At 48.7% G+C, this 15,846-nt stretch overlaps 1 protein-coding gene across 2 annotated transcripts in view; it reads left to right on the top strand.

The window, feature by feature from the left end:
- Positions 1-15,846, top strand: part of Stk24 (serine/threonine kinase 24) — a 94,467-nt gene that overhangs the window by 31,575 nt on the left and 47,046 nt on the right. Inside the window, exons 1-2 of one of the 2 annotated variants that reach the window (XM_029468932.2) lie at positions 8,928-9,020; positions 11,235-11,465. In XM_029468932.2, the coding sequence (XP_029324792.1) occupies positions 8,943-9,020; positions 11,235-11,465 (309 nt within the window). In that variant the 5' untranslated portion in view covers positions 8,928-8,942. Of the gene's footprint in view, positions 1-8,927; positions 9,021-11,234; positions 11,466-15,846 lie in introns of those variants that run through there. The other variant, XM_021181792.2, reaches the window with a different exon arrangement.

Genomic DNA, 15,846 nt, shown 5'->3' with positions numbered 1-15,846 from the left:
CTGTCTCACACCCCAGCCCAAAGACCACAGCAAGTCTACTTTATATGTTGTGGCTCTGTAACTTTGCCTTCCCCTGGCTTTTTCTATGAATGGAAACACATGCCATTGGCTCTTTCCATATAGCATGGTGATGGTGATGATGGTTGTGTGTGCGTCTCTCGGTTGTTTCTGTGTCTGTGGTCCTTAGAACGGAACCTAGAACCTTGTGCTTGCTGGGTGCTTTTCATAGCACTTAGCCACGTCTCTAACCCTCTTGCTTCTTTTTATTGTAACAGAGGTTCTCAGTAGTTTACAGCCCAGACAGGCCTTGGTTCATCTTTGAACAGCAGCAGTTTGTAGTGGTCCTGTTTCTCTGGACCTCCCGACCATCTGGTGGGCAGCATCAGAAAAATCGGAGTTTTGCAGAGATGACTTCCTGTTTGGCAGAACAGCAGAGCTCTGCTTAACTGGACTAAGACCTCTGGCCCTTCTGACCCGGAAGACTGCTTTCCTAAGTGCTGGGGGCTTCCGGGAGGCCTGCAGGCCTGGGCGTGGCTGGAGCTGAGTGGAATGTTGCAAACACGAGCAGCTGCATGCCTGGATCATTTGTGAGCATTCTCCTGGCAACTTGCCCAGGCACAGAACAGTGACATGGTCTGGCCTGGGTCCCCTCCTCAGAGCTGAGAATCTGATGGGGGAGTTTGGGCTGTCTCCTTAGTGTGTATATAATGAGGCAGTAGGGATGTTCCCGGTTAAGCTACTTGCCTTTGAGCATTCTCCTCTTGGGACTGCAGTGTTTCCTCTTGTCTGCTGGCACCTTGCTGGGTCCTTGTCCTGCAGGCAGCAGGAATAGCGCCTGCCTCTGGGTTATCTTCCTGATACACCCAGCTGACCTTACAGAATGTCACCTGTCTGACAGGCTTTGTCCTGTGTTAACTAGCTCAGTGTAAGGGACAAACGTCTCAGAGCAAATAATACAGAGGTACAGAGGTAAAAGCCCATTCTAGAAAAGGATTTCTGCCTCAGGTGATGGTAGATGCGTGAGGATGAGCAGTCCTGGCCTTCTCTATCTGAAGTCTCCTGAGAAGACCTGCTGACCCTTCAGTAGACTCCTGTTACTTTACAATGGAAGTGAATGTCCTTGATGAATAGCCTGTCCTTCAGAGCTGGGTCTGAGGGAGTCACGGTGAGGCAGAGCGGGAGGAGGGCTCACTAGAGTTCTGCCCGTACTCTCTAAGTCTCTAAGGGACTTGCGCTACACTTCCAAAGGAAGTAGGAGCTGTCAGGGTGGAGTTAGAGTATGCTTACAGGCCTGTCATTGGGCAACTGGAATGGTGGTAGTAAGTCGACAGCATGTTCTTTTGGTGCTGGTAGATTGGTGCACCAAAAATGCTTCTGAAAATTGTGGCATTTCCTGGTGGTGTTGGCCATTATCCCCCCCAGTATAAGCAATCGCTGGCCTGGTTAGGCGATGTACAGATTGTTCCATATCAGCCGTCTGATGGTCTGGTGCAGGGTTTGACTGCTGCTGCTTTAAGCCAGCATCTGTCAGCTCAATGGCTTGTGAGCAAAAAGAGGTGTGTTTGTGTGTACATGTGTATGTGTATCTGTCGGTATGTGTGTCTGTGTTTCCATGCGCCCTCAGTCTGGCGCGGCACCACGGAGTTCGCATTTCTCTAAGCAGTTGCACGGGACGGCTGACGTGGTGCCAGTTGTCCAAGGGCACAGAGCCTCAGGGTTTCAGTGAGAAGCAGGGCTTGGCTAGTACGGAGTGACTTGTGCACGCTGCTGTTCTTGCTCTGTCCCTGATGCCCCCCTTAAGCTAGGGCAGTTTTTGAGGAGGTAAGCTCGCTCTTTAGTGGCCTCTAAAAGCCAAGTTCTCTCAGGTAAAAGAAACACTTTCATTGATCGAAGCCTGCATATCCCCAGTTTGGCTTGGTTTCTAGAAGGCTAGGTTTCTCGACACTCACTGTTCCTGCTTTTATAAAATATTCATGGGAAGGTGAGTTCACCTGCAAGGTGGCATCAGGTTTCACTCCTGTGGTGTGATAGTGTGACTGGGGTGTGCCTTGCCAGGTAGGCATCCCTGGAATCAGGTGAGCAGTGAGGTATGTGGCTTCTACAGTACTTTGCTGAATACTGCTCACAGCCCACAGGAGACCTGGCTTCCACCCCACTCCAGGCTGTGCGTGAGATTGTGCAAGCTTTGGCCTCGGATTTTCTGCACCCTACTGTGAAGTTCCTGTTCCCTTCTCCTGGGACTGTTCTGGAGTGCTTTTAAGTCAGCCAGCATGTTCTTTCTTGAGTGGAACTGCTGTGGTTAGGCTTATGTACCTGGGCTGCATATACCCTCAGTATTTCTCACGGTTCTTTGTTGTTCTGCATTTTGGTGATAATAAAAAGTGCCAGTATTCATGTACCAATGAACTGTATAATTTATTTGTGATATTTCAAACACTTACCCAACACAGTAGCTCTGACCTCATCTCTGGTCCTGCTCAGTGTCTCAGGGAAACCCCTGACCTCTGTTTTTCTCTCTCTGCCTCTGACTGACTGTTGTGTGTGCCGGTGTATGCATGTGGGTATGTGAGTGTGCCCATGCTTGTGGTATGCGTATAAAGGTCAGAGGAGGACATTGTGTCCTGTTCTATCACTCCCTGTCTACACAGAACTGGGGTTACAGATGCATGTGTGGCCACACCCAACTTTTATGTGGGTGTCCGGATCTGAGCCATCTCTTAGCTCTTAGCTGTTGAGCCATCTCCTCTATTCAGGGAGCAGAGCCTCTGTTGAAAGTTGCATAAATAACCACTAGGGGAGCTGGGGGGCTGCAGAGGTTTCCTTCTTTGGGACTTGGGGTAGCAGTGTCCCCTGGGTGGGGATTTGGTTGGAGAATTGTGATCACAGGCTAGCTGTAGCCCAGGGCTTTGGTTCCTTAGCTTCTTGGGTCCTCAGGTCTCACATGGCAGGGGTATAGGGGTAGGTGCCCCAGGAGAATGCCCTGGACCATCCTAGAAGTCTTCGATTTATTCCTGTCAAGTAGTACAACAACATCTAGTGACTGGACCACGTTTGCCACGATGTTCTGAGCCTTGTTTATTGTTTACTTTCTCATGACCTCCCAGAACTGAACCATCTTCTCCCTAGAGGAATGGGGTTGAGGGGTTGGGGACAGAGACACAAGCTAGGAAGAAGGCCTACTTTCTACATTGTGTCTGTTTCCCTATGCCATGCCATGCCTGCCACCCCCTGCCCCTGATCCTCCACACCCTCCTTGGCCCTGGTTAGCTTGGAACTGTAATGAAGACCAGGCTAGCCTTAAACTTGGAATGCCATTGCAGATCTATTGGGAGTGCTGGGATTTAAGGCATACATCACCATACCCAACTTTCCCCCTTATTTATAAGGAGGAAAACCTAAATTTACCTTTTTTTTTTTTAAAAAAAAAAGTTTAATCATGTGTTGGTGTGTGTGTCTGTATGTGAGTATGTGTGCATGACTAGTCACTGGAGCTAGAGCTGCAAATGGTTGTGGTGTTGGTGCTAGGAACCAAACTCAGCGCCCTGGTGCTTGTCACTACTAAGCTATTCTCCGCAGCCACTGTTTTGTTTAGGGACAGTCTTGTTGCATAGATGAGGCCAGCCTAGAATGTGAGTGAGCCCTTCCTCTGCTCTCTGAGTACTGGACTTGCAGGGCAGCCACTCTTACCAGCGTGGTTTCACATAGGTAGACGTTTATCTGTTCACTTCTGAAAGGGTAGAGAGGTGTGTAGGTGGCAGGCACTGTGTATGTGTGTGTGTGTGAGCGGTGGGGTGGTGATGTTCATCCAGAGCTGGCTTTTGCATTAGAACCCGTGAGGATGAGGTTCCAAGGAGGAGCAAGCACCACACAAACCAAGCCCTTAGTGGCCTGGCTCTGGGAGGTGTAAAAATGTCAAGTGTCAGTCAGGAGCCCTTGAGGTTCCCCTGGTGAGTCATATCACACCGTGTCTGGGGCAGGCTGCTGCATAGGACACAGGGACTCACTTGAGGGATCCCTGTAAAGTGACTGTGATCTCGGTTGAAATCTTTCCAGAGGTGACACTGCTCAAGTAGCCAGGAGACTGGGGCTATCTTCCATAGATCTGTGTGTTTGGGATGCTGCAGAAATTTCTCCTGGCAATGTCCAGAAAACTCCCCTTAAAAGGACATTTGATTTTTCTTAGGTCTTCCTGGTTTATATGCTTTTATATATGTCTTGGGAGTTTCTGCAAGAACAGCTCATGTAGAGGCTGATTGAACTTGCATCTTGGCCGAGAGAGAGAGAGAGAGAGAGAGAGAGAGAGAGAGAGAGAGAGAGAGAGAGAGAGAGAGAGTGAGTTAGTTTCAGGCTGACAGATTCCACCTGTGTGAGCTGCCAGGACTAATTTCCCCATTGAAACCCTCTAGAGATTAATACTCAGCTTAATTTGGTGACATGGGGTTCCAGGACTTTTTTTTTTTTGCTTGCCAATTAGCTTAAAGATTTGTTACCCATAAGAACAATAATTAGGAAATTGGTATGAAGTTTCAACTGGAAAAAGTTCACACTAAGGAAATAGCCCAGTTGTGGGGTGTGCGTGTGGGTGTGTATGGTATGGTGTGTTCATGTGTTACCTGTATCCTCTTATTGAGCATTTTGGCCCTTGCCTTTGGTGATTTCTTTGGAGATGACAATCACAGGGTCACATTGCCTCTAAGCACAGTTTGCTTCCTTAACAAACTTGTTCCAGGTGAAGGAGAAGTTAGAAGCTTGCTGAGTCTGTCTCTAGGGTGAATATCTTACCTAACCACAGTTCACAGTGGGAACCAGGGAATTAATGGTGCTCTTTTTGTATAGATTTGGGTACAGGTTTCAATTCAGATCTCACTAGCTTTGCGTGCACTTTGGGCCACGTGTGTTTTGTGAAAGTCACCATTGCAGAAGCTGTCCATCTGGTACCCAGTTTTCACCACCCCGTATGCCCACAAACACAGATCTGATCACCATCTCTTGAATTTTGTCACCTTGGAGATTTTCTACAAATGAAGTTATATGTAGCGGCTGGTGCTTGTCTACAGTGTTAGTTGGGCAGTGAGAGGCTGAGTGGAAGGATTACAAAGGAGTTCAGGGGTTCAGGTTCCCAAGCTGTGACTTCAGCCTTCAAGCCTTTACTAGCATTAATCATTGAAGGAAAGCAGACCATGGGCTTAGGAAGGCGGAAGGCCGCCGTCAGAGCATGGGCAGCCTCTGAAATAGTTTAGTTGGGGGATGGGGGGGCCGCTTCAAGGGCACACACACACACACACACACACACACACACCGTGCTCTTGAAGCTGAATATCAGAGCTGAAGAGGACCATATCTTTCACTGTCAAAGCAAGATGGGAGTAGCTATTCAGGCTTAAAGTCCAAAGTACTTAAGTCATCATAGAAGTAGTTTAATGAATTCTCTCAAGGGATCTGAAGTATAGTAAGTACTGTAGAAGCCTGGGCCCAGAGGGCAGAGCCTTGCTCTTAGAACGTGGTAGGGCACTGTACCCTTCATCTTCCCTCAGAGGCCTCAGAAGTTCTCATTGACTGATGCTGCTCACCCAGCAGCCTGCACTGAGAGGTCAGGTTCTGCATCACTAGCTGTGTATGTAAGGGAGAGGCAGACCGGCGGACAGAGACACAGACAGATGATAGAGGCAGACAGAGAGACCGACACAAAGACAGAGAACTGAAATGCCCACTGTTGGCTTTCCCAGAGGCAGAGGATCTGTCTATAACGGGGGACATTCTCTCAGCTGGTCTCTCATTTAATTGAAATCTAGTCATCTTCCTGGGTAGATGCTCAGCTGCTCCTGGACTTCTGTGCACAAACTGAAATTGTCCCGATTGAGAATATAGTTAGAATGGAATGCCCTGACCTACAGGGTCTGCCACAGAGTACCAGCTGTTAGCCATTGTGACCAGAGACTGAGTGCCAGCTTCACTCTTGCCCAGTTCTCCAAGAGGATGCCGTGTCACTAGCTGCCAGGGCTATGTGCTGCATGTGCTAGGCATGCACAGAACCCCATGTTCATCCCCACAGGCCAATTTTCATTACATGCTTGGCAAATGGAAGCGAGTCTGATACCAGTCCTCGTGTTAGGAATCATCAGAACTAGCCTGTCTGTGTAAGAGCCAGCCCGTGTATCTTTGTGTTTATAATTTTTACTAACATTCTTGCAAGGTTTGTTGTGGTTTGGGTAAGAAAGGCTCATATATTTGAATTCCAGTTGATGATCTATTTAAGAAAGGTTAGGAGGTGTGGCCTTGTCAGAGGAGGTGTGTCACTGGGACCCAGCTGGGCTTTAAGGTTTCAAAAGCCCATGCCAGGCTCAGTCTGGCTCCTCTCGACCTCTGGCTTTCCAGTAAGATGGGAGTTCTCAGTTTCTGCTTCAGTGCCATGCCTGCCTGCCTGCCCTTGTGCTCCCTGCCAGGATGACCATGAACTAACCCAATGAAACTGTAAGCAAGCTCCCAACTGTAAATGCCTTATGAGTTGCCTTGGTCATAGTGCCTCTTCACGGCAGTAGAGCATTGACTAAGATATGTTTATTACCATATTGTTTAGATGGAGGATTGTAACTTTTCACGACAAATGGCCAGTCATTCAGAGTAACTGAAAGGGCAGAAGGTTCCTTTGTGTGTGCACAAAAAGTAGAGTTTAAGGGTAAAAGAGTTGTAGTTATGGGTGGCAAACATTTCTGTGGGAACTGGCTACTTAGGTTTTCTTGATGTCTAGTTTCTGAGCATCTGGGTTGCATTTAGATGGACCCTTCCTCGAGAAGTCCATAATGGCATGCGTCCTTGTTGGAACCTGTTGGGCCCTCTCAAGAGAAAGGGCATCAATCCAGCACGTCAGCCCAGTGCACTGTGGTGTGGCAAGACCCATCCTATGGACTCGGCTGGTTTTCTATAGTTACAGGTTTTTCCAGGGGATCCAAGGCTTTAGCTATTCCCTATCTGAACCCAGGGAAGAACTCCTGTGAGGGGTTTGACTCCATCCAGGCTCCCCTGGGGACCTTGAACATGCGGCAGGAAGTTTTAGCAGTGTTCTCAGAGACCAGGTGCAAGCCCGGGCTTTGGATCTGGAACACTGTGTTTGCTGTTTCTTTTGATTAGTTATTAAGGGTCATGACCTTTGTATGGTTAAGTATAATACATACTTGAGCTTTCCTAAACCTCGTTCCAGATTAAAGAGAGCCAAGAAGATAAGGTTTGAAAGGGAGTGAAGGTCAAGAAAGTTGTACTGAAAGTTAGAGGCAGGTCCATGGATGCAGGGACAGCTGAGAGCTCACAGGGGACGGCAGGAGCCTTTGAAACCTCAAGCCTGCTCCTAGTGACATACCTCCTCTACCAAGACCACACGGATCCTTCCCAAACAATCCCACCAACTAAGCATTCAAACATATGGGAGCCATTCTTATTCAGGTCACTGTCCCTAGTGTGTGTGTGTGTGTGTGTGTGTGTGTGTATGTGTGTGTGTGTCTATCTGTCTATTGTGTGTGATGTGTATGGTCATGCGTGTGTACTCTCTAGGGCTTGTGGCTATGGTCAGCTGGGGCTCTGGAGGTTTTGAAGACAGCAGGTGACTGGGCTCACTCAACTGTTCCAGTTGGCCAGAACAGGCTAGGGAGATGTTCACTAGTGGCTCTCAGCAGGCCAGGGCATGGTCATTTGGGCAGTGCCTAGTTATTGGCATCACTTCGTATTAGCTGCTTCATAGTGACAGTGCAGGACCTCCAATGATTCTGTGGGTGCTGGGCAAATCTGGCTTTGGGCCAGGGGTGACCTCTTGTATATGTCAGAACTTCTTCAGGAGCTGGCCACATGGGTCTCACTATGGCTGGGCAGAGCTGAGGTACATTCGTGGAGGTGCGTTCAAGAGCAGGTGGGATTGGTAGACAGGTACCCTAGCAACAGCGTCTCTTCACTGGCTTCTGCAGTACTGGGGGGCAGGTGGTAAGTTGTTTTTAAGTCTAAAAAGGAAAGCTGGTCGCTCTGATCCCTGAAGCACTTGTTGTCCCCCACCTGGCTTTGCCCTCAGTTCTCCGGAGTCTTTCTCTAGGAACGGTCAAGGGATGCTGTCTCAGAGAGAGATCATTCTGTGTGATACCTAGTGTGGTCTTGTTGGTGTCTCCGTAACCTGATGGCTTCCATTTTCACTCTTGGTGTCCTGGCTTGTGGATACAGAGGAGAGAGAGTGGCGTGGCCCCTGGGCTGCTTCTGCTTAGCCTAGAGCATAAGAGTGCAACGCAGCTGTCTGTGGGAAGAGATTATACCTAAAAAGCGAACTGTTCTGGGGTTGAGACTTTTGAGAAGCAGGGTGGGAGTTGGCGGTGTGGGGTCGGCGTAAGCATAGTGACAGAGAGGAGGTCTTAGGTCAACTGGAATGCTTAAAAAATGTGGATTATAAAATGCACACACACACGCGAACACACACATGCACACACACCAGCCATTACTAGGTTATAGTGTTTAGTGTCCTGGGTGATTCTGTCCAGCCGCGCGAGGGAGTGGACACCTGGGAGAGGGAATAGAGGAAGCATAGAAGGCCTGGCCTGGGCACTGAGTGACTTCCAGGAGTGTGATGATTCCTTTGGCACCAGGGGCTGGGAGAAGAGCTGAGGGCCAGCTTTGGAGGCCAAGGGACTGGAAAGTTACAAGGGACAGAGGGTGTGGCTGATGAGCCTCAGAGGCAGGACACTGCATCACTGGTGACCAGAGTTGCCCTGCCAGAGGGCTGTGGATGGGCAGGCAGGCGCGCGCAAGTCTGTGAGGTATGAGGACTGCTGAGGCCGAATGGGGTGCTGCTTGCCTGTCTGAGGGGGGAGGAACCTGAGCATGCTGCCCCGGGCGAGGAGCCAGTAAGTAGACAGGGCCAGGTGGAAGGAGAGCTACCCAGAGGGCTGCTGGTGAAGCCTTGCCGAGAGAGGATGGAGTCCAAAGTCCCACGGTTAGGGTTAGCCTTGAAGAGAAGGAAGGCCACCCCACTTCATCCTGGAGGGAAGGAGGTAAGAGGCAGCTTGGAGCTTCTGAAATGCACAGCAGCTGCTCCGTCCGGGTTTGATTCTGCTGGAGGAGGGACACCTCAGGTCTTAACTCCTGGCTGCTTGTGGGATGTGGGATGAGCAGATGCATGGACTGAGTTGGATCAGATGCTGTCCCAACTCCCACTCTCTGGCGCTCTTGGGGGGATATCCCCAAAATTGGTTTTGAAGAGTGTTTACCTGGTAAATTCCGAAAGTCTAGAAATAGAGAAATTTCAGAGTAGCCCACCAGTTTTCAAAATGGTTTCACACTTCAGGAGGTGACCCTAAGCTCTGAGAGCTGTTCTCAGACTGTCTTGGCAAATGGAGGGTCTTGGAAAAACTTATGAGTGTCTGAAAGACACTGAAGCTGGCACCCTGACTGGAGGCAGGATTGCCCAGGTCAGGGCTGCTTTGCAGTTACACAGCACAGTGATGTGCTTCAAGTACAAATGATCGTGTGTGGGCTTTCTCCTCGGAGTGTGGGAGTCTGTTTAGCAGCGAGCCAAGGAGGTCACGGACAAAACTGCAGTCTTTGCAGTTTCTTAAGCCGTGTGTGGCGGGCCACTTCATCCCGTTGTGCACAGAGTACAACAGCCCTTCTCTCTCTGTTCTTTGGTGGTACCTCTGAGGCACACGTCACCATGACCAGCACGTGGACTTTAATAACTCAAGACCAATAGTGGGTCTCTGAGGGCTGTCTGCGACTGTGGGTACTGGTTCTGCCTCCTTGTGAGAAGGGGTCGCCGTGACCGTTCGTGCCTGGTTCTTGTCTAGCATAGCAAGGCTCCCAAGTTACACCCTTGTAAGCCAAGTGCTTGGAACTTCAACTCTGAAAGCATGTGAGTGGCTGGCACCTAGTGACAGCAAGGTCATTGCCACTGTTCTGCTGGTGTTGGCAATGTCCTGTGCCTGTGACCTACCTTGTCACCGCTCACATTATAACCATCTTCTCTTTCTGTGTCTCCTCCTCAGCTCCACCCCCCTTGTTCTCTTTCTTGCCCCCCAAGCCAGTAATGCAGTTTTTTGAAGGAAGGATTAATAAATGGCTTTTTTTTTTAAATAAAGATTTATTTATTTTTTGTGCATGGGTATTTTGCCTGAATACACATATATGTACCATTTCCATGCCTGGTGGCAAGGATCCTCTGGAACAGGAGTTACAGACAGTTGTGAGCTGCCATGTGGGTGCCTGGGCCTCTGGAGGAACAGGCGGTGTTCTTAACCTCTGAGCCATCTCTGCAGCCCATAATAATAGACTTTTAAGGATCAGCCAGACGTCCTCTTCTTTCTGTGGTCTGTGGGAAAGCGTGGTCTCAAGATTGGCTTTCTGTCTCCTGATGTCCTTTTGGTTTCAGGTTTGGGGACTGCGGACATTTTGTTCTCGACAGGTGCTTGTTCTGCCCCCTGTTGGGACACAGAGCCCCTCAGGCTGTTTTCAGGTGTCTCTAGCACTGGCAGTGACCGTCCCTGCTGAACCCTGGAGCAAGGCTGTCCTGACCTTCCCTGGGCATGGGTCCTGTGTATAGTTCACTATTCAGCATTAGTGCTTTAAAAGTTGTTGTAAGATAACAGCATTTGTGGGCAGCACAACAGTCGCTGTTTACTGTTCTCTGGGCTCTGGCTGTTGTTCCACCGAAGAGAAGAGCTATAAATGACAAGTAGTGGGGCTGTATGTACCAGCGTTGAAGCAATTCATGACAATTAGGCTATGGAATCTCTTCCCCCTCCCTGTAACGGGATAGCCGGTTAACCTGCATTTTAGCAAATAACCCGTCTGGAGGTAGGGCATGTTGGAGATGGTTTGAGAAAGAAGTAGAAATTTTGCTTGAAGCACTAAGTAACCTCATACCTCTTCCAGTGCTGCCCATTGAACCCAGGAACTCACGCATGCTGGCCGGGCCTTCCCCACCACTAAGCTGACTGCCAACCCTAGAGCAAGTTTTCAAAGCAGCCAAATATCTAACCTGACTCGTGATACAGAGTCACAGCTTTTTTTGCCTTTGAGTTTTTCTGCTTTCTTTGCTCTTGTCCTGCACGTTCCCTATTTGTTTAACTTACACACTTGCTAAGAAGCAGCCTAGTCCTTGTCATAGAAATCAGACAGCTCCTTCAAGGCCCTGGTGAACACACGGGTCAGGTAGGGTGAACCAGCTGTGGCTCGGGGGAAACTGATGTCTCCTCCTCTCTTTCCCACAGAACCTGAAAGCAGACCCAGAAGAGCTTTTTACCAAGCTAGAGAAGATTGGAAAGGGCTCTTTTGGTGAAGTGTTCAAAGGCATTGACAATCGGACTCAGAAAGTGGTGGCCATAAAAATCATTGACCTGGAAGAAGCCGAGGACGAGATAGAGGACATCCAACAAGAGATCACAGTGCTGAGCCAGTGTGACAGTCCCTACGTCACCAAGTACTATGGATCCTATCTCAAGGTAAGGCTTAAAAATAACGCTGCTTCCATTATGCTGCGCTTCGCCGAGCCGGGCCTGACAGCACAGCAGGTTTTCAGAGCAAGGAGAGATGCGCTGACCTTTGTGGCCAAAGGAACCCGGCTTTGATAGCGTCGTTATCACCGAAAACGTCATAGGCAGAATTCTATTTTGGGTAAAGGCAGTTGCTGTTCGCATTCTCTTTCAAGGAAGGAACTGTTTGGGTTGGACTTTGTTGTTGAAGCTGTTCATTTGTTTATAGCTGTAGCCACTAATTACTCAAGGGGTGGCTGTCAGTAGCCACAAGATGTGTTGGTATCCTGAACTGCGGGTCTCGATGGTTCAAGTTATCAGCTGTGGTTTGAGTTGGTGCTGTTTTTATGCTGCTGAGGTGGCTGAGGTGGCTGCCTTCGGCTTGTAAGAATGCCAGGAGAGTGAATACTCAGGTAAAGCTCACCTCCTGTAGCAGAACACGCCACAGGCTCCCTGTCTTTTCTCTGTCCTGTTGGTGGTAACAGCTGTGTTACTGCAGTGGCTGACCAGTCCATTCACAGGGGTCACTAAGACCATCCGGAAACACAGGTGTGCTTACTCCATGATTCCCAATAGTAGCAAAATAACAGGCATGAAGTAAGAACACAAATCATTTCGTGGCTGGGGGTCACTACAATATGAGGGACTGTATTAAAGTGTCACAGCACTAAGAAGGTTGGGAACCACTGTATTAATGTGCTCTGACCCTGCTTGGAAGCTGTCTGTCATGGCACTTATTCAGAGGATCGTCGTCCCTGACAAAGCTCAGGGTGTGTTCAAGCCCCTAGACAGGGGGCTGGCTTCTCGATGAGTTCATAAAAGCAGTGCCCTTAAAAGTGGAGGTTTAGAGCCGGGCGGTGGTGGCACACGCCTTTAATCCCAGCACTCGGGAGGCAGAGGCAGGCGGATTTCTGAGTTCGAGGCCAGCCTGGTCTACAAAGTGAGTTCCAGGACAGCCAGAGCTATACAGAGAAACCCTGTCTCGAAAAACCAAAAAAAAAAAAAAGAAAAGAAAAGAAAAGAAAAAAAAAGTGGAGGTTTAGAAGACAAGAACTGGCATGATAAAATCTTGAAATGATTTTTGTGGAAGCTAAAACTGTGTGTGTAGCAGTGAGCATTTGCTGAGGAACGAATGCAGCGTCGACTCGGGGCCGGTTCCTCTCCGACTTTATCTGCCGGTCACGTTTGTGCCAGAGTGAAAGGAGGGGTGTGGGGTTTGGTTCTCTTGGAAATGAAATGGTTGTCAGTGGAAAGTTGGACTTTTTTGGGAACCATCGGTATACCAAAAGTGATGATCAGGAAATAATAAAAATTAAGTGGTGATACTGCTTTGTTGATACGGTGAGGAAGGGTGGCAGTATAGAATTGTCACACTTAGGTAACTTGAGAGGGTCCTTGCAGTGTCACACAGGGAAGCAAACCCCATGTAGAGACGAGCATGACAACCCAGATCAGATCAGACTTGGGGCTGCTGGGAAGTCTGTAACTGGTGGCTCATTCCTGGTGTGTATTTAAGCCCAGTACATTTGGAAAAAAACGTCTCCTCGAGTAATACAATCCCTGCTGCACAAGGAAGTGTAATTACACCGAAACCCAACTCAGAGTAGCGTCATTTCTTCTAAGAAGATGCCTTCTAGAAATTGCTTTCTGTAGTAGCTGAAGGGCCTGAGAGACTGTCCTGGTCTTGGCCATCTGGGCTGTTAGCCGCCTCTGGTCCTGGTGGTGGAAGTTTGTGGAGCCGCTGGCTACAGGGGTGTTTAGATTACTGGCCGCTCCGGTCCCGGTTGTAGGTGCTTGATGTGGCCTGGCCCGACAGATAACACAGATCCTCAGGCTGTTGCACTCTCAGTTCTCGGTTTTCTGGATAGAAGTACAGGTTTTTGATCTTTCCCATTGGAAAGTGACAGTCCTGTGATTGGCATTCCTGGTTTCTCTGGAGATCTGCGACTCACGGACCTTAATGCTGTGTTGTCAATACTTTCTGAAGTGTGGAGAGTGACTTCTAGGGTTAGATGTCACTGGACTTCAGACATTTTGCTGTGTGGATGTAGCGATATATTGTAAATCCCTGATTCCTTATTTGTAAAATGGAAAAAAAAATCACGATACATACTTCAGGGTTGCAAAGACTAAATGGAGTCTAAGAATTACCTGCTTAGGTTGCTCGGTTCCTTCGTCTTCAGATTTCTTCCCTCTTACGACTGGTAGGTTTCAGTGAGGGTTGTTTACAGTGAAAGTGTTCAGTGAGTCAGAGGCCAGTGGGGAGAAGGATGCTGGCAGACACAGCGAGTGCTGGGAGGGACATTGAGCTTGGGTCCTGAAGCAAAGCAGAGAAGACTTCCCATGGGGAATACCAAGGTCGTGAGAAGAAGCTCTGATGGCGTTAGCCCTGAGTCCTGGTTGGGTTTCATGTAGGTTGGTGATTCGTAACTGGATGGTTATGGGGTGGCTGTAAAAACTCTTTGCCATCCTTCACTACTAATCTAGTCAACTTATATTTTTTAGCAAAAATACCCATCTGAAGTTAGGAAGTTTTGGAGTTAGGGTCAGGAAAAATTGCAATTTTGCTTAGAGTAAGTTAGTCTCCTTTTTCTTCCTTTTCCTGGGGATAGAGCCCAGGGCCTCTCACATGCTAGGTAAGCCACAATCAAATCTTAGAACTGTTTGTAGATTATGTTTGCTTCCAAGGTTAAAGGTTATGGTAATTGTGGAGGTCAGTTTTAATGTCAGTCTAGACTCAGCTGGGGAGAGTCTCATTGAGGATCCTGAAGGTCAGTTGGCCTGTGGGCATTTACTCAGGAGGATATTTTAATTAGATTAACCTACAGGGAAAGACTTGCCCACTGTGGGCAGTGCCATGCCTTAGGCTAGGTCAGCATAAAGAGGTGCTAAGTCGGAGTTAAGTTCACATACATTCCATTGTCTCTGTCCTTGACTGGTCGTTACAGTTGCTTCCGGTCTTGCCCTCCCTGACTGCCCTGCGAGATGGGCTGTAACCTGGAATTGTGAGCCACATAAACTCATGTTTCCTTGAAGTTTCCTTTGTCAGGGTGTTTTATCACAGTAGAAATGAGAACTAGAGTGGTACTATAGGAAAAGGCAGTATACTGCATCCACACTCTCCACTTGAGCTGATACAGAAAGCCTGGAAATATCTGAAGGATGAGGCCGTACCATTAACTAAATTCACTGTTGGTTAAGTGTTTAATTTGGGAGAAATTAAACCAGCTAGGAGATTAACCAGAAGCTGCCTCCTCCTACCACAGACCCAGTACCAAGCTTTCTACCGCAGTAATATTGTATACAAGCTCAAATGGTATTGAGTGAATGCAGGCAGGACCAGGGAATCCTGTGGCATTAGCGAGACTGTGGAGAAGTCAGGTGTCCTGTTCCCCGCCTGCCCCCGTTTCTGCAGCCTCTCAGTAGTGGTGTCTGGATGGTGTATTTGGGGGAGATGCCAGCCTACCAGACCTCTGTTCAGTGGTTTTTCTCTGACCCTCTGGCAGGGGCTCCACTAACAGGCAGCCCCCCCCCCCCCCAGTCTTTCTGCAAGGTTTGGGAACCTGTTGTGTTTGATGTGCCTGGCACATAGGGGGTTTTTTGGCTAATGGTGACTTAAAAGAATTTTTTTGTTCTTTGTTTTAGATATTATCTCAGTCAAATGGCTAAAGCTACATGTGTGAAAGTTCATTGTTAGTGTGCTAAAGTGAGGTTTGTCCTGTTCTTACCGGTTGTCCTCGGTCTCTGTCGTCATCCTGATTCTATAGCAGGTCAGGTGTGAGGCCCTGATAAAAGAAAAGATGTGCTTTTCAAACCCTCACTCCAGTGCTGAACTTTCTTGTCATACTGTCATTATTAAGGACTCTTGCCCCAGGGGTCATTGTCTTTGTGGGTTCAGATCCTAGATTTACCAGTGAGGTTTTAAATTTTTTTTTTTAAATCAGTTCCTAAAAATTGTTGGGGCATTTTACCCACAGATTCACCAGAAGCTAATGTGGAAAAGGTCCGTGCTGAGTTCTAGGAAGGGCCTGTGGGAGCATCCCACACCTCACTTGGAGTGCCTCTCCTCAGTCTCTGGTTTGCCTGCTTATCTTTCCCTCTCCTACCCCAGAGGGCACTGGTAGTTGCCTTGGATGAACTGAAAAGACTTGGATGTACTATCCGGAGAGACAGAGAGATGCTTCTGTAGGTGGCCAGTGACTGTTCCTGGCCTGGATTGTGCTCCTCAGAATGGTTAATGGTCACTTTCCTGACCACAGACGTTCTGCATTACCACAGCAGAGCACCCTCTGCCTGCTGTACGGAACCTCTGTGCTGGCTCGTCCTGGGTCAGCCTGACACAGCTAGAACC

The sequence above is a fragment of the Mus caroli genome, unplaced genomic scaffold (assembly GCF_978045245.1).
Source record: "Mus caroli unplaced genomic scaffold, Mus_caroli_1 scaffold_12, whole genome shotgun sequence".
Classification (NCBI taxonomy): domain Eukaryota; kingdom Metazoa; phylum Chordata; class Mammalia; order Rodentia; family Muridae; genus Mus; species Mus caroli.
The sequence above is the reverse complement of the archived record's forward strand: the minus strand, read 5'-3'. Positions and strand labels throughout refer to the sequence as shown.